Source organism: Xiphophorus maculatus, chromosome 5 (genome assembly GCF_002775205.1).
Source record: "Xiphophorus maculatus strain JP 163 A chromosome 5, X_maculatus-5.0-male, whole genome shotgun sequence".
NCBI classification, from domain to species: Eukaryota; Metazoa; Chordata; class Actinopteri; order Cyprinodontiformes; family Poeciliidae; genus Xiphophorus; species Xiphophorus maculatus.
In genome coordinates this window covers 22544248-22562864 of record NC_036447.1, presented here as the reverse complement: position 1 = coordinate 22562864, position 18617 = coordinate 22544248, and the positions used below count along the sequence as shown (strand labels likewise).

At 38.4% G+C, this 18617-nt stretch overlaps 1 protein-coding gene across 1 annotated transcript; it reads right to left on the bottom strand.

Moving 5' to 3' along the window:
• Positions 1–429: 429 nt before the first annotated feature.
• Positions 430–18298, bottom strand: LOC102235663 (complement C3-like). Its single transcript, XM_023334669.1, has 43 exons — positions 18117–18298; positions 17032–17227; positions 16762–16924; positions 16100–16194; positions 15767–15855; positions 15169–15251; positions 14989–15076; positions 14779–14881; positions 14565–14685; positions 14159–14274; positions 13753–13899; positions 13230–13329; positions 13009–13100; positions 12739–12930; positions 12495–12650; positions 12270–12399; positions 11695–11763; positions 10961–11158; positions 10756–10873; positions 10560–10648; positions 10326–10465; positions 9301–9513; positions 8714–8777; positions 8531–8620; positions 8220–8426; positions 8022–8097; positions 7752–7911; positions 7112–7207; positions 6832–6982; positions 6652–6737; positions 5976–6053; positions 5714–5869; positions 5554–5616; positions 4632–4713; positions 4479–4527; positions 4303–4393; positions 3269–3358; positions 3087–3189; positions 2724–2813; positions 1577–1669; positions 1387–1470; positions 1122–1266; positions 430–684 (listed from the first exon to the last, which is right to left on the bottom strand). Exons 1-43 carry the CDS (start codon positions 18281–18283, stop codon positions 543–545), a joined length of 5061 nt encoding a protein of 1686 aa, XP_023190437.1. The 5' UTR covers positions 18284–18298; the 3' UTR covers positions 430–542.
• Between the last annotated feature and the right edge of the window lie 319 nt (positions 18299–18617).

Sequence of the window (18617 nt, the reverse complement as noted above, 5' to 3'; positions counted from 1 at the left end):
CACCTTTCTTTTTGGCATGTTGACTAATTTAACCCAGTCATATTTCTTTTGTTCTGTTTGTTTGTTCTTTCTTCCATTTTGTTCTTTGTTTATCCTTTCTTCCTATTGTCCTCTTAGCATGTAACTATAGCATGTAGACTGATCCAACCTTTATTTACAAAGAAAAAGAAAAACAAAACACTGGCCGCACAGTGGCACCTTTGTACCTGTTGTAGCCTTGCCTGTTTGTTCTGTGTTGCTTATTACTTTACTTTACTTAATGTAATATCATTAATGTGTCATCATTTTTCAGACGTGAGACAAATGAATAAACCACTAAGTACATGAGTAAATTAAGTGAAAGGACAAAGAGAAAACATATTTAAAACATGTAGGCTACTGTATGCAAGCATCAAAAGTCAAGATTCGGAGACAAAAGAGAACGTCAGATTTTGATTAATACATTTTTATTTTAGCTCTTATACAGCCCACTCTGGACAACCTCTACAAACATTGCAAAAAAAACATTATTGGACACATGACCATTGTTTCCTTGAGTTCAGTTACTGCTGACATGCAAAATTGGTGTACTGATCGACCATCTGCTCCATGCCTACGCAGGTAGGCCGATGTTCATCGGTCTGGCACTCTGCGTCTGAGGGCCAGTACTCGATCCAGGTCCTCTCCCCCAGCACATACTGGTACCTAAGAGGAGCAGGGACACACACACACATGAAAAGTCAAAGTAAGTATATTTTCTGCATCCAGATCAAAAGCTAAATAAACTTCATATTATTTAATAATTTAGATGCCAGCTCGTTAATGGCAACAAGGAGCTTATGGTGTCTCTGCAACATGCTAAGGGTCATTTGTTTGTCCCTAAGTGTGGGTCAATGTTCACACACTCTAGGATAAGAGTGGGATAACATGTAAAGTTGTGTAATTCTTTTTGACAAAAATTATACATTTTAAGTTTGATCCTCAGTAGACCCGTAAAGAAAACCTTTCAAATTGAACATTATTAACTCAAACTTCCCAATGGCGTTCAGGAGATTTCTTATGTTTAGTTCTCTGACCAGAACGTTAGCTTTTAATGAGCAGTGATGATTTTAAATGACCGCCTTGCATGAGCAACAACTTACCCTTGTTTGTGGTCATCTCTGTGAATGTCTTTGGATGATCCCATGATGAGGTAAGATTTGCCCTTTTCCAGACTTAAAGCATCTCTGCAGTGCTGATAACTCAAGAATGAGCGCAGCTTACCAAGAGGACCAACATCAGTGCTTCCTGTGGTCAAAGTGTAGAACAAGAAGACAAAGAAAGTGAGGACCTTCAGGTCACTGAAGGACTTGATGCAAAACAACTCAAAAATCAAAGTCGTAGCTCTTCAAAGAGTTCATTACCCACCTTCTTTAACAACTTGCACTATGGTCATTATGTACGAGTCTGTAGCCACCTCAAAGTCAACATTTTCCACCCTAGCTTTGTACGCTGTGGGCAGACAATGTACAGGTTTGAGATCTCTTCATCTTGCATTGCTCTAACTAAAAAAGTCTGTTTTCTTTTGTTAGACATTTTCATGCTTGCTGTTTCTTACCAAACTCTATCTTGCTGGTCTCCGTGCTCTCGCAGATCTTAACTGTGCGCTCGTCGTTGCTAATTTGACCCTTTTTCTGCATACTGCAGTTCTCTAAAAAGTGATACAAAAAGAGATTTTGTTCATGTAGGTATGTTTGCAGATCTATGAACAAGGGACATTTTAAAGAAGACTACTAATCAAAATGAAGGCATCTATAAAGCAGAAGTAATGTTGTAATTAAATAATTTACCGTGCCTAGCAAAACTATGGAGATTGTGAAAATGTCCTAGCTTTTTATTCAAATTTATGGAATGAACCAACACAAAGTAGTGAAAAACTGCAAAGTGGAAATATTTTACACATGGTTTACACAATTATGACAACCCTCAATAGCAGGCTCAGGATATTCAATATTTTGTGTCTATGACAAAGAAAAGCTTTTCTGCAGACTGAAGCTTCAAAGTGGAGATGGTGTGTGCAGGATGATGTGCAACATTAATTTTCTCCCACACAAAGATCTTTGCATGCACGCAGGCCAAAATCTTCCATTTTTTTCTCATCTAACAAGAACCTCTTCATCAACATATCTCCTAGGTTTCCTACGTGGATTACGGCAAACGGAAAATGGGAATCTTTTGGCTTTCTTTCAACAGTGACTTTTATGTTGCATTCTTCATTGAAGGCCAGGTAGTTAATGACTTATAATCATAAGAACAGATTCTGCCATGTGAGATGCGAATCTGCACAGCTTCTCCAGAGGTACCATAACCTAACTGTCAGCATTCTTAGTGCTTTTTTTTCATCTATAATGTTTGGTCTTTGCTATTACTTCACTAATATCCTGGGTCTGACTTCTTCATAGACCATAGGGATAAAAATAACAGTGTCGGGTAATTAAAAAAAGGGGGCCAAATACACATGCCGGCCACACTTTTCAGATATAAATATTTTAAAATCAACTAATTGACTCTTCTTCTTCCACTTCACAAACTGGCATTGCTTTGTGTCAATGTGTAACAAAATTTGATACAGTAAGGTGTGGCTTTTACATGAAAAAGGACGATTTTGCTAACTTCCTCAGCAAAATTTCAGCTTTTGGGAATGCAGGAAAGTAAACCATGTGTTTTTCCAACCTAAAATCCTCATGCAAACTATTCTTGCTTACCTTCTGCACAGGTGCAATCATGACCTCTACAGAGCCGGAGCAGTTGTCCTCCTTTCCTCTCTGGATGGTAGAATTTCACACATGGTGTTTCTGAAATAGAAGACAACCCCCCACCCCCACATATTTAAAACAAATCTATTTTAATAAAATAGAATAAAGTAGACATATCCTTTACTGTCCCACAATAGAGATTTTCTGGCACAGCAGCAGGTTAGGTGAGTGGGAACGTGCATATTTATATAAATTTAAAGCGTCAGAAAAATAATTTTGTAGAGGAAAACTCAGATTACAAGAAATGTGCAGCTGAGTTGGTTAAGATAAAAAAACAAAAAAAACCTATAGCCCATCCCTTTAAAAACTTACGCTCATAGTACTCATAGACAGACACGGCTGATGGTTGTAAGACGCCAACTTTTAATGTCTGATGGATCCTAAAGCTGATCTCCTCTGGTCGTGTGTGTGAAACCTAGTGAGAGATTTCAAAATAAGAGAGGAACACCAACATGTAGTAAAGAAAACAAAACAAGAGAAGGTTGAATTATTACCTTGTCCAGATAGATGACGAGTGAGCCTCTTTCGGACAGAACTGTGTTCATCTCATACCTTGCAATGGTGCGGGCGCGTCCTTTAGACAACTGCACACACAAATAAACACGTGGCCTGATTCATCTTTTAACCCTAAGTATAAATTATAAAATGCCAAACTCTGATTTGTAGTTCAAATATAAAACAAGTTAAAAATATGCTTAAATCAGCTTAAACATTTTCTGTTTTGGTTATGAACAAAATTCAATAGATTTGCTACGTGCTATAATGATGAGAGAGATTTTTTGTGGAGAATTGTTTTTAAAGCTTTTGGTAGCGCTTGATTTGAAGGGGTGTGCATAAGACAGACATGACACTGTCATAAACATGATATAGCACCTATTATGAACATGAAGGAGTCTTCATGAAAGGTTATGACTGTTGTCATGAAGTGTCATTCTGTAAATAATGACGCTTTTAATGCAAAGTCGAAACTTTTAATGGACTTTTAATGTGAGTTTTGGCAGAACTTTGTATTAAAAGTGACATTATTCACAGAATAATGCAAAATTTCTAATTTTAATGGACTTTTAAGGCAACTTTTAGTGTAACTTTGAATTAAAAATGTAATTATTTACCAAATGACACTTCATGAAAACAGAAACATTCATGAAGACTCTGTCATGTTCATGATGGTATCATGTCAGTCTTATGTTGAAAAACTGAAAGCAACATCTCAAGACATCAGCCAGGAAGTTAAAACATGGGCACAAATGGGTCTCCTATAAACACAGTAACCCAACTTATACTCCCAAGTTAGTTTAAAAAAATGGTTTTAGAATAACAAAGTTAATGCTTCAGAGTACGCATGACAACAATTCTCACATCCTTCTGGCATTTAGCAAACAGAAATAATTTGGATATCCAAAACAGACCTAAAACAGGAAAAGCTTAGTCTGCTTTAATGTGAGAAATAATAAAAAAGTGGCATTGTTTTATACAGTGTATGTTAAAAGTCTGGATTCGGCCGTGGGTTTCTCATTCGAACTCTTACCGCGTCCAGGTCCTTTGTGTCAACAGTGAATCCGGTGAGCAGGCCGATGTCTAGGATGGTCATTTTTGCGTCACTTTCCTTGTCCAAATACCTTTGTGCAAAACGTTAAGAGCAACTTTTAATAAATTCACAGAAACTTTTTTAACACGAGCTGAAGTGTGGCGTACTGTACTTACAGAACATCGATCCTAAGCATGTACGTCTTGCCATCGTCTGCGTCTTTTTCTGAAGAAGCAAATTCAATCCATATAAAGTATGCATTTTATTTTTTTTAAACAAATCACATGAACGGAGAATAACAAAAACAGAACAAATGAATACCAAATTACCTGGGATTAGCTGCACAGAGAGATTAAACTTCTTGCAGTCACTTTCCTTTTCTTTAGGAATGGCATAATAAAGCGAAACCATCTGTAACATCAAGAACATGGAGGATTAATGTGTTGTGATGTTACAACAAGATATTATTTGTCCAAATTTTGGACTTTATGCACACAAAAAAAACTTGATGAAAAATGTAACTATTTTATAGAATTCATTTGACCTACAATCATGTTTTAGGTTATCCACAATTCCTAGTAGAAAATATAGATTTTGCCTGGCCAACATTAAACTGTGTACATTTGTTTCATTTAGGCCACACAATGTCCTCTTCATGTTTCAGCTAAAAGAAAACAATCTGTGAAAATCTGTAATCCAACCTTAATTTGAATGAATTAAATGAAAACATACTTTTTAGATGTGTTTCTGTTTCTAAACTGTGAACATCTAGCAATTCATGAGCACTTGAAATTATGTGCCCATATCTTTTTGAAAATTAGGAGTTACAATTTTTCACATCAAGCACTCTACTGTGTTTATATATTGTATGTAATCATGAATGCAATACAAATTATATATATACACATATATACACACAGTATATAAAACATAAAAAACAAATACTTTTCAGACAAATGTGCATGTCACCAAAACTTCCTAAGCTAAACATTGTTTTGTAAAAATGTTCCCTATTTATCTATATGACAACCAATTTGATATAAAACCTATTTTAAAAAGAAAGTCTTCATAATTTGTCATTATTGCTAATAGATATATTTTAAAGCAACAAATGCATCAGAGTCTTAATGCATCCGAATGACAGAGTTAATCTGTTGTGTCTGAAAGTTTTCCAACTTAGTCTTATGGTCCACAGTTTGTATACTGCTAAAAAAAAAAACATCTGGAGTTTTAAAAAAAAAAGTTACTTACTTTCACTGTTGCTTCTCCCGTTCCTGTGGCAGTAACTTTCACATCCCGGTTGATGTCATTAAGCTGTCAAAATTGTAATTTGTAATTTAGGAAATAGCAAATCACAAAAAAAACCTCAAAGTGTTGTGAAGGTTTTAAAAAAAGGAGGTTCTGGTCTCACTTTAGATGTTCTTGTGGTGAACTGATTTTCTCTGTTAAAGTTGAACTTGTCAGGGTTTGATCTGCCCGGCAACAAGATGTCAACATTTAGGTTGTATTCTGGTTCTTTAGCTTTGGTCCAGTACTCGGATACGGCCTGGTACACGATAATAGTGGCCTGGGAAGAAAGAAAAATTACAAATGACAGAAGAATTAAGAAAAACTCCAGTTTAACTAGGGAGAGTGATATTTCCCTAAGAAAAAGTCCAGAAGTTTAAAGTTACCTGTGTTGATCCGTAGCCTCCACCCACAAACTGTTGTTGGTTAAACCATCTAACGATAGGCCGTGCATCTTCAAAGCGCTATAGTGAAAGAAAAGGAGATGATTTGAGCTTGCTATGTGCAGTACTTGTACTTATATCCTGTCCGCCAACAATCAGAACAATTCTGCACATTCTCCCCGGGTTATTTTCTAAATTCATGCACTGAACTCACAAAGAAGGTTGTGCTAAATCTATTTAATATATATATATATATTTTATTTATTTAGAACGTGATAGAAGCATAAAAACACACAAATGAACATGGCATGCAAAAGACACGTACTTTTGTACCACAATAATCTCTTCATGCTCAAAAAGGAGTAGGAAGAAGTAAGAACTTATGAAGTCCTACCCCATAAACTCATACCATATTTTCAGATGGACCCTCATTATTAAATTAAAAAGCATAAGTTAATTAATTTTCTATTTTATCTGGGTTTATACATGTCTAAATATATCCATACCCACACATGCGTTAGCCTCACATATACACATTAGTGCTAATGCTCAGATCAGCCTCGTTCCCTTCAACTATTTCAAACAGCGTATGTCTGCTTATTCAGCTCAACAAACTTTGTCGTTCAAAGTCACAATGAACAAATAACAATGGCTCTATATTCATGGAACAGTTTCTCACCTGAGCTTTGACCAGAGCCAAGAGAGCATAAGCTGTCGCCTCTTGTGTGAATGTCTTTTTTCCCGGGACAGGCCAGTGGTTTAACTCTAAAAAAGAGAAACTTGTTTTTTGTAAAAGATATAAAATATTTCTGACACAGCTTATAAACTGCAATTTCCACAAGACGTGTAGTGCAAATACCAGGAGAAGCAAACTTGTAGAGGATTTCCCGGTTAAGTTTGTTTTCATTGGCCAGGGCGTATGATGTAATGGCGACGGCATAAGGGTTGGCGAGGTTGGGGAGACGTCTCTCAAGGTAGGTGACTGCTTTTTCTATGCTGGATGGAAGACTCTAGGGAAATGAAAAGGAGAACATGGCAATGTAATGGTTTGTTGGGAACATCAGTGTGAAAGCATAAACCCCCACTGTTCACTAATGTCACAGAGTTGAGACAGAGTTTGACAAGGTCGAGGTACTCACATTTACAGTTGCTCCGCATATTGGGCGCGTTTCCTGCATGGCAATCAGGCAGAAGGCCGTCATGGAGGCATCAGAGTCTCCGCCAAGCACATCGCCCTGAACAAGCACAAACGCAAACACCAACATGTCAGGTAAAATAGTCCCTCCTTGTGGTCCAAGGAAGAAAACAAGGGGTTTTGTTTTAGATGAGGATCATAAGTTTCAGAAAATTTTAATGGAGGAAATTAACTTATCACATGAACTAAAGGAATTTGAATTTGTTTTTTGTAACAAAGCTTCATAATATGGTGATTAATTTTCTTGAATAGGATAATTAATTAAAAACAAAAAAAGAAAACAAAACAACAACAGAAAAAACCAACAAGAAAGCAAGACTTAGGTTAGAATATTTAGCAATCGATTCTTTAAACTAACAATGGCCTCAGTTAAGCTCGAGAGAAATGTATCCAACAGCCTGACACCTCTTTCTCATGCTAGCCACCAGTTTGGTCACACACTGCTGTGGGACGGCAGCAACAGAAATCCACTCCTTCCAGGAGGACCGGGGTTTTTCTTTTCTTTTGCCAAGAAGCAAAAAACATCTAACACAAATGTACTTATTGTGTACATTTATATATAGTGTATGTAGTGGTGTACTAACCTGCATCTCTCCATGGTGTACTTTTCCAACTTCTCTAAACATGCCATCAGGTTGCTGAGCGTTGAGGATCAGATACTTCACAGCGCCACAGATGTGGTCATTTTGCACTGCTATCAGGTTGTAAGCTAAAGAAAACACCTTGGTCACATAAGCTGTCAGCCTTGTGGAGAGGGAAAAATGAATAGTTTAGTTATTCAAGCTGCATATAGAATAAATACTGAGAAGCGAGGTATTGTCTCCAAAAATACAATTGATCCTTGAATGCCTTACCAGGTGCTACTTCCATGACTAGCCCACACAGCAAATGAGCCATCGCCTTTACGATAGGCTAGCTCGTTGTTGTATCCTAAACAGATAGTAAATTGTTACTTTATTCACAAATACCCTCACATTTATTTAGTCAACAATCAAAAGAGGACACATTTTAATATGTTAAATCCACTTCTGTTTACATCTAAGTGACCTTACCAGTTTTTATGTGCTGAATAGCCTCATTACGTCTGTTCAAACCAACAGCCTCCCACTGATTGGTTTTGTCCAAATATGTGGTTGCAATGACTGGCAGAGTCATGTGGATCATGTTCTGCTCTCCGCAGCCTGAGGGCTGGTAGATCAGAGTACCCATGGATCTGCCACTAATGGCATTCTCTACAAGTCCAGAAACCTGTTCTCTGCCTGTACACACAAAATGAAATCGGTAAATTGACATAGAATAGTCAATTTTCTAGCAGCTGTGTCTGTATAATTCATGTGGGTGTGTAACAATCACAGAAACTCACCAGTCACAGAAACTTGCGTGCTGGTTGGTGCGTTTGGAACCAAATCTTTCCTGGGAATATTGCTGTTCATGGTTTCCACTTGTGCTCCACCTGAAAGTAGAGAAGTACATGGAATCAGTTAGGAAACATATTTCCACTATACATCAGTGAAAATGTTAAAGGATTGCTAATGTGTGAGCATACCCTGGCCTTTTTTAGCTGGATCTAGAGCTACAATCTGGGCAGTTTTAACCAGAACGCCTTCAGGCTGGGGAAAGATAGAACAAATATTAGAAACAGAAATGTATTGAACGGTCCTGGTAGGTCAAAGCAAAACAAGAAAAAAAAAAAACCACACACATAAATATTGAACAGATAAGTATTTGGTTTTAGAGTAGGGCTGTAACGATTCCTCAAATGATTCGAGTACCTTGATTATTAAAATTCCTCGAGGAAAATTTATTTGCCTCGAAGACTTGTAAAATTATGTTTTATTATTTAGCGCACCGCGTTCTGGCCGGATCATTATTTGTGTTGGGCAGCGCGCTCACTTTCGCCTATGAGTTGTTATGTGCCAGCAGCATAATGGAAAAGTCTCCAGGTTTTTGAGAGAGAGAGAGAGAGAGAGAGAGAAAGAGAAAGAGTTAGAGTTGGGGTTTCTCAGTTTACCCTTGTGTCCCCTTGCTGTCCAACACAAATGCTAATAGATTTACTTCTTTTGGTCCAAATGAGAATGATGACCAGGCTGGGATGTACCCTGTTAACTGTGAAAGGCTCTTTGTCTCTCTTACCACAACGCGCAGCATCTTCATAACTCCGTCATTAAGGGATGAGTCCTTGACAGCTGCCTTGACCTCGATGCTACGCTGTCCTTCCTTCATTGGAATAATGATGAATGGTACAGATCGTGTAGTTTGGGGTCCAACTCTGACCTCCTGCCGGTGCTTCCCACGCTTGGAGGCTACGCTGCACACGCTCTGTTCCTCAATCAGTTCCACACGAACCTTGAGGACAGGATAAAGACGGAGAAAAGCAATGAAACGTAATTAACTAAAAAGCTTATATCTAATATAGAGTTAGCGTGCATAAAAAATTTCTAACTTCCATTTGTCTATAAAACAGACATTTCTTTTGACTATGTAGCTGGATCCTTTCTGCGTTGTGCTGGATACATTTATATAAACTTATGCATAGATCTGTTGTCAATAATGCTAAAGTTCTTATTTGGTAATTAAAGACAAGCTTTGTTGTGCAATATTTCATAGACACGCTTCATTCTCATAAGAATTGACTAAAATTTTTGTTGTCTTTTTATGATTTACAGCAGAGTTAGATCAGGTTTAAAAAATTTAGCTGGGCCCAACCCATCTGACCTGACTAATTAACATGAATTATAGACCTGAGCCCTAAGAAAATTCAACTGCTTTCATTTTTAGACCATAATTTGAGTAAGCAATATAATTTTTGTCATTTATAGTTTTTGTTTAATATTTCCAGTTCGATTGTGAGCCTCGTGACCAGTGAGTCAAGTGTAAATCATCTGGGATGTGACTGATAGGAGCGGAGCAGGGCGGGGCCACATGCACAGTTACTGTGCCGAGTGAACTTGTGATCTAATGAACCTCTGATCCTTAGTTTCTTTCTCTCCTAAACAGAGAATCGACTCCTCTATTTAGACTACAATAAGAAGATTATTAATTCTCGAATGGTTTTCTCTGTGCCGTATGTATTGCAGGCTTATTAAAGAAGCCCGACCAGACCATCAAACAAATAATTTTGGCCTGACCCGGCCCCAAATTTATAAACTCTAACTTACGGTTATTTCTTCTGGGCTGTAGTTATGAAGGATCGCTTTAATTTCAAGCTGCTCCCCTCGGACGGCGGAATAAGGCAGCCGGAGATCAATGAAAAATTCCTTACGGACAATAACTTCCAATGGCTTGCCCACACAGATACCTTACAGACGAAACAAATAAAAATGTGAGACACCAAAAGCGAGCAGAAATGTAAATATTGGGAAAATTCTAAACTTGAGCTGCAGAAGCCTCACCAAGTGTTCGAGACAGACTGACGCCGGTGAACTCCCAGGTCGTGATTGAGTCTTGCAGAGGAACATTTCTCTCCACAGACATGGCCTGACTAAAACACAGAACGGTGGAAGGAGATATCAAGGTTGAGCATATAAAATTGTTACCAAATTGTCCTTTTATAGAATACTAGATCTGTACAAGTTTCAAATGGCTCACCAGTTTTGGGCATTGGCAGGGCAACGAGGAAGCTGGATGTCTATCCACAGCCAACTTTCAGGGAACTTGGTTCGAGAAACAATTTCTTTGCTGTCCAAGTAGCTGTCATCGGACTCACCTAAAGTGTTGTTGCACATGGGATCATTAATGTTTCTTTTAGGAAAGAAAGAGTACTGTTCCCCACCAATTGGTTCCCAGTTCTTACTGCGAGCTAATATGAAGTTTTCCTCTCTCTTTTCAGACAGCTGCGTACTCATCGTAGTACAACACCGCAGGAAGGCATCAGCACAGGCTTGACCGTCCACAATGTACGCCTTGCGCTCCTCGCAGGTGTATGAAAGTGGGACTTCCTTCATGCCGTCCAAACAACAGTCTCTCTCCAGCTCACTATCAAACTGACTCACTGTGAAAAACAAAGAAAGGCTATGTGTTAAAAAAGGCATCATACATGTAAAAACAGGGCAGTTTGAACAAATAAATCTAACTTGGAAAGACATAACACTGTGACAGCTTAATAAATGACACAATTGATAGGATCTGTATTTTTCTCTGTGTTTATTTAGAGTTTTCTGTGTCCCTGAGTCTCCTGTTGTCCTGTCTTCCCCTTGATTGTTTCCCAGGTGTGTCTCGTTCCCTGATTTCCTCCTGTGTATTTAATGTCACCTATGTCTCTGCGTCTCTGTTGGGTCCTAGTCGTTAGTAGTCGTTTGTGCGTGCTGTCTCTGTCCTCATGTCCATTCGTATAGCTAGTGCTACCTGTGTTGAGCCCTGGTCTCCGCTCTGCAGTGCTGCCTGGTTTTGGACTCTGTGTTGACTTTTTTCATCATTAAACCACCATTATTCATCTAACCTGGTTCCATCGCGTCTGCCTCACCACTCATCCACACCAATTCATGACAGCAATATTTCGTTATTGATTGGCTAAAAACTGTTTCTTACGTAGCGTAGTTCTAACTTCCATGATAGTTGTGTCTCTTTTCCGTTTGGCGCTTGCCTTGCAGCCCTTTTCTGAAACAGAACACAAACCACATCTTTACAAGACCTACATATACGTATATATGCAATAAAAACATATATTTCAAAGACATTGTCAGGACATTAATTGGTTATATAATAAGAAACTACATTTAGCCTTGATGAAACCTGAAAAGGCCCTTATGTCCAAGTAGAATACGAAGGAGTAAGCCACCTATTAAGTTGTCAATGGATGTAACAATATTATATTAGTAATATTTAAATGCAGCTCTTGTAATGCTTACTGAATAAATGTACTGAAAGGTTTTACTAACTTCTAACTGGAAATTAATTAGAGGTTGACTTTTTCATTTTAGCGTGAGACTGTGCTTCTGCAATGAAAAATTGATATATTTCAAGCTCTTTCACACATCTTTACCATGTGTGTCTATAAACATGCCTGACACTGTATAGTTTAAGGCAGCTGCACTTTGTATATCTGTTTTATTCTTAAACGGAATCAAATTTAACTTCATTCAAATTGGTTGAAATTAAGTCACCTTGTCTGTAGGCAGTTCCTGAAGCGGTGCTCGACTCAAACACCAGCCCAGCATCAAAGAACACGTTCATACTGTTGCTCCCACCACCTGGTGTGCAGCCTATGTCATGCTGCTCTACCTCGTCCCACACCTGCAGGGTACAGAAGTGAACCAACCAGGCTTATGGTTAAAGAAAACCAGACATACACAGTCAATTTCTAGATTTTCAGATACTGTGAGATGTACCTTTTTCTGGGTGAGACGGTGCTTGTTGTTCAGAACGTAGACGCCTTTGTCAACTGCGACGAGTCCCACTGTGGCCCCTGGATCTCCTGTGACTTTCAGAGTGAACATCTTGCGAGGCTCATAGGACGGAAGCGGTCTCTTTGATTCCAAGGTCAACTACATGGGAAGAAAATAACACAAAACATTTCCAAACATCTACATACCAAGGGTTTGCCCAGGTTTGACTCACAGTCGGTGGTCTTACCGAGCCCATGCACGAGTCTTTCACATCCACCCAAACAGAGTCCGACACCACTTCATTATCGGTTGAGTGGTAGTAGGCTATGATGCGGAATGAGGGCAACATCTCTTTGGTGATGGGAAGAATTAGGGAAATTAGAGCTTGGCCTCTTGTTCTGTAGCGATCAGATTTCAGCAGCTGGCCTCTGCTTAAGACCTAGGGTTGACAGAAAAACACATTAATAGAAATCCAACGTATACTGACGAACTAAGAAAGGTGTAAATCATCCCTCACCAGATATGTGATGTCCTTTTCCTGTGGTGGTTTATTAAGGTTGAGGTTTATTTTCAGGTTGTCTCCTACTTTCACCTCAGCGGTGTCTATGCCTGCGTTGGAAAGTTCCCAAAAGTGTTAAGGCCTAACACATCATGCTGATAACATTCACAGTTCTGCTCCATAGTTTACCGGTTCTTTCATGACTGTGGGCACTGTTGTGATTCTGGAGTATGACTTACCTATGTGGATGTAAGTCTTGCTATTGGTGGTATAAGGTAAAGCATCCATCTCAGCTGTTGCTTGTCTGTCGGGTGTAAGATCAGGTTTTTCTGTTTTTGCCTGCAGTCCAAAGAAACACATGCTTTTCAAGATTAAAAATCGGGGCATTATCATTTTCTAAAATTTACATTCCAGTTTTGTTGGTTCTCTTGGTTAGTTAAACCTTCTGTAGTCAACAATAAATTGAATTGTATTACATTGCCTCATACTGTATTGTTTTGTACTTTCTCTCTGATTGGCAGTTTTAGCTTGTAGCAGTTGGATTGGCTTTGAACTGAAATGTTACATTGTTTTACTCACAGAAGTGTTACCATCGCCATTTAATGTAGTTTCCCATTATGTATTTATTTATATTATGTTTTGCGTGTGGGGAGGTGTGCTGGGTCGGGTGAGGATCCCATGATAACTGCTTGCAGTTCTAGCATTATTTTCATTCTTTCAGCAATTTCTTGACATCTGAATTTTCACTAGGCTGCTGCTTACCGTGATTCTGAGTCTAGAATCCGTTGCTGCTGTATTGATGGTAAGCCTTGCCATCCCATTTGATGCTGTGGACCCCCTCACATTTCCAGGAGTGATCACCACTGGGATACCTTCTGCTGGACTGTCATCAGGATTTACCACTTCAACCTGCCATTCAACGTAGGAAAATGCATCAGTTTCTGAATACCACATCACGTTTCATGAAAAATCGTACATCATTAGATTAATTCATCGTGAAGAACATATTACAATTTGAATAGTATAGTATAGTATAGTAATAAGGGTGCAGTGTTAAAAATGCCTCTTACTTAAGATAAGTTACTATTCAGGGGTCATTTTCTAAAGTTTAGGGTTATTAGTTGATAACATTTTGACATGTAAAAGCAGAAAACATTTGGTTCTGTACCGCAACATCAAAGGACATTCCTGGTTTGAAAAATTTGGGGGTTCTTGTGAAAATGATTTTGTAGGGTGACGTGACGATCTGGATGCCTCTGAACTCTGCTTCCACCATTTCACTGCCTAGATAAAAAATAATTTAAAAAAACAAATAAATGGACAGAATAGTGCTGGTTAATTTCCTATTGCTTTATCAAATAAAAGACAACCAAATGATAAAAATCTTCCTTTGATCTGAGAAACATGCATGATTTTTCATCTCATCAGATCAAGATAAACATCTTTAAATATATATGAAATGATCAAATCAGGGTTTGCTTCTCCTTTTTGAAATGAAGTTGACTTGAAAACTTTTTTAGCCAATTTTAGATCAAAACTGCCTAACATGAAAAAACGCAGTCGCTGTTACTCACCGCTGTCTGTCAGCACACTGGCTGACACAAAGATGGCTTTTCCCACAAGAGCGTTAATATTCGGGAAAGTTTGAGTGATCTGATTCCGTTTCAGTCTGACCTGAGCTTCTCCATTTGTAACCTGTGATCCAAGAGACCCAGGTTAAGTTCTGCCTGGCTTTTTGCTTGCATGAAATGTATATTTAATGAAGAACTGAAAAAGAAGTGAGCTCACCTCGACTCGTGTGAGAGAGTTTGGGAGGCTTTTTTTGTCCTTGCCTTCCATTACGCCAAACACCACAAAGGCACTCCCATGAACCTCCTTTCCAAACAAATACCTACGCATAAAAAAGTCCCTCTTAAAGCCATACTGTAAGAACAAAACAATAATATAATAACAACCCTATTTATATAATTTTTGAACTAATGAAAATCTTTCACGTACGTAGCTTTGATGTTGACGACGAGTTCTTGACTGTCCACATAGAAGAAAGGGACCACAGGCTGCAGCTTTACCTCGAAACTGGGAAGCACTGCCAGAGGAAAACATTTTTCGAAAATATTTTTCTACCAGATGAAAACTTAGTTAATTACAAATATACATATGTGAAAACATCGTATTTACCATATTCTTTGACCTCAAACGTAGCGTTATATTTCTGCTGTGGGTTGCTCTTGAACTTTGCCACCACCTGCCACAGTCCGGGGCTGAGGAACACACACACACACACACACGCACACACACACACGCACACGCACACGCACACACACACACACACACACACACACACACACACACACACACACACATTATTTACAGCAATCAGTTGAGAAGAATGAAATATGAACACTAAAATTACTTATCAATTATTGAACTCGAATAAAATGAAAATTCCATTATTTGCTCCACAGCTTATTTTTATCCAGAAAAATGTACAAAGGAAGCCAGGTAAAATTAACATATTATTCACATTTAGCCATAAAAATGATAACAAAAAAGAGAGATTGTGTTCAGTTTGTTAGCAAAAATCCAAAGCATTATAGCAAAATGTTTCAATGCGTTTCCTGAATCAAAAACTAAACCTCTGCACTTTATTTCCTTTTTGTGTGTAAATAAAATTTGTATAGATCTTGACTATTTAACAGTAATTATTTAGTTAAATATGGCCATATGAATGTCATTCAGTTACTTAAAACAAGTTTTAGTCTTCAAAATGGAATACCTGACAATGTCAGCAAGCTGGTAATCTCCAGAGAACATGCCACCAGCAAGAGCGACTGGGTCAAGAGGGATGATGATGTCCTCAGGCGTCTAACCAAAAAAAAAAAAACTGCTTTTAAAAGTCAACCATTCACTCATTGACTGACTGGTCTGTAAGTAAATATGTGCCACCAGGACACCAATGTTGGAGACACATATTTACTTCCATAGAGTGGGTTCAACAAATGATCTTAGCTTATTTGTGCATCTCCCACTTTTCACCACCCCCTGGTGGCAGCATGATTCAAATGTGAAATTGAGTCACTAAAGGGATTTGAATGAGGGAACACAATACCACAATTTCAATGTCGACAGAGGCATCGACTTGGTTCTGATCGTTTCTTTCCACAGGCTCCATCTGTGGCGTCAAGGCAAACAGCCTGTAATAAACTGACATGGAGAGAAGAAAGTCCTTTTTACTTCTCCAGACCCTTTACATTTCAAGTCACATCCAATACTTGATCAAATATGTTAAAGACATTTTCACAGCAGGCAATAAAAATGATCATTTCTAAATATTTCTGGTTTTACTTTGTAATTTGTAAAATAAAACAAGGACCTTTGGGCTATCATTGTGAGCCATTTTGTTTTTGTTTCCTTTCTTTTATTTCATTCAATTATGGTTGAATTGATTGATTGGTTTTCAGTTTGAACTTCTGATGCTGTTTCCATTCTCACTTTATTAGCAGGGAGGGAGAAAAAAAAACTATCTCCAGAGATATAATTTTTTTTATGTATTTCACAATTTAGGCTTTTAGATGCTATAAACATCTTTCTAGAAACAATTGAAATGTTTTATTTTTATGTTGGAATTAAGATTGCTATTAAAAGTCTTATTCAAATGTAGGACTATTTGGATAATGGTCATCCTCATCCTGATGTATCAGGATGAGGATGACCATTAATTTTAATACCCCAAGCATATCGGAAATTTGCTCCTTTTTGCTTTGCACTCACCTTTGCTGTTGGGCGTATAGAGCGTCTTGTCCGTCTGTATGAAGATGTACCCAGACTGGAAGGACACCAGGACAACCTTTTCCAACAATCGGCCCTCAAACTGAGCTTGCACGTAAACATATTGTTTTGCGGTGGGATCCTTTCTGAATTCTCCTACTGGCATCTGAAATCAGAATCAAAAGACAGATGCTTTGCTTCAGGACCTGCAACAGAAGCCTTTTATGAAAAGCCTACTAGGGATGTTAGCACCCGTTTGAGTATTTTACTCACAGTCACTTTTCCCAAACCCTGGTAGTTATTCGCCTTGTTGAGGGTCACGGATGTCCCAGTCAGCTTCTTGTTTTTCTCCGGATGGTTCATCACGTTGATGCTGACGACCATGTCCCCTCCAGTGCAGTCCTGACATTCCACAAAGATGCTTTCTGTTGTTCCTACTCGCATCAGGTTGGGGGCGGACATCACTTTGCTGCAGAAAGATCAAATTGTACATTGTTTATTTTGAAAGATACAATCTCTGGTTAGCACTCATGCGGAACAATAATTTTCGCTAAATGTGCTGCAGGCAGCAAAACATGTATTGGACAACTGAGACTTCTAGCTGAACCCTTTCTAAGTTGCCTTAAATGTAAAGTGCAAAATGGAATAATAAACAAAAAAATAAAATAAAAAGTAGATTGCATGTACCCTTTGTATGCAACATTGTAAAGTATAATATTGGACTTTCAGGGAAATTCTTGTGTTTTGGCAGAAAAGGACTGAATGAAACAATGCTTCCATATTTTTGCTCCACTTACACTGAAACAGCAGAAACCTGCTTCAAGGCCTTTTAAATTGCAAATTACTGAGAGTTTTTTGGTTGCCGTTTTGTGCAATCTTTTCAGATTTGTTTGTCCAGTAGGGGACTTTTGATCTGCACGCTGGACTTCATACTTAATGAATGAGCCATTAATTGTCTTGATTAAGATCCAGCAGAGGATCAATGAAGCTTATGATGGTGACGATCGACTCTGTTTGCCGTGTCTGGAGCAATTTGAGGCCACGCAAACACTGCACAAAATTGCGCTTGTGTGGCAGCAACACAAGAGGTGCCAGACACAAGGGCAGCTGTCTGGCACCACTTAGGAAGCTTAATGGACAGCAGTTCAATAGTAGAAAACTGAACTAACAGTAAACATTTAGCAAGCTATAAACTTCCAAAATATTCACACAAGAAATAAGGAATTAAGTGAAAATATTTGACAAAGTATACTAACTGTTTTCAGTAACCTTCAAATCTTCAAGACAACAAAAAAAGCGCATAACTGAGCGTTATCTATTTTTTTATGAATTTTTGTCAAACACTCAGGCGTACTTACAAGTTAGCGCCATCAGCCAGGGAGGCAAAGGCCAGAGAGGCCAGCAGCAGCAGAAGAGCTCTCCTCATCCTCCGGTCCGGTTCTGATCTGCTGCCAGGGTAGACCGAGCCTCGGCTGAGCGCTCCTTTTATCCTCTGAGCTCCGGTGTTGGGGATCCCCTCCCACATTTACCCCCATCACCTTCCCATCTGTCCAACTCTTGCCTGCACATAAACAAACAGATGAAACACACAGATTCCCAGCAGCAGTTGAGAAATTGTTCAGTTCTGAAAAAAATTTATCTCTACAAGTAAATAGTGAAAAGAAATCAATAAAGACTTTGCGTGTCCCACTAACTTCTGAATGCGAGTAAATTGCAAAATCACGGGAACAAATGCTTGCAATAAAGTTGTTATTTTTTTTTTCTTTCATTAAAGTACCTATTATTAATGTGCTGTTTTTATTTTCCTTAAAATCCCTTTTAGCTTTCGATTCTTTTCCTGCCGCCGGTGGTCAATCAAT

What these genes read in the sequence shown, in the direction of transcription:
- LOC102235663 (XM_023334669.1), bottom strand. Translation starts at nt 18,283, where the DNA reads ATGTGGGAGGGGATCCCCAACACCGGAGCTCAGAGGATAAAAGGAGCG. An exon ending in ACCGTCTCACCCAGAAAAAG is followed by an intron (nt 12,400 to 12,494) that starts GTACATCTCACA and finishes TGTACCCTGCAG; the next exon opens with GTGTGGGACGAGGTAGAGCA. An exon ending in ACAGCCCAGAAGAAATAACC is followed by an intron (nt 9,514 to 10,325) that starts GTAAGTTAGAGT and finishes CCTGTCCTCAAG; the next exon opens with GTTCGTGTGGAACTGATTGA.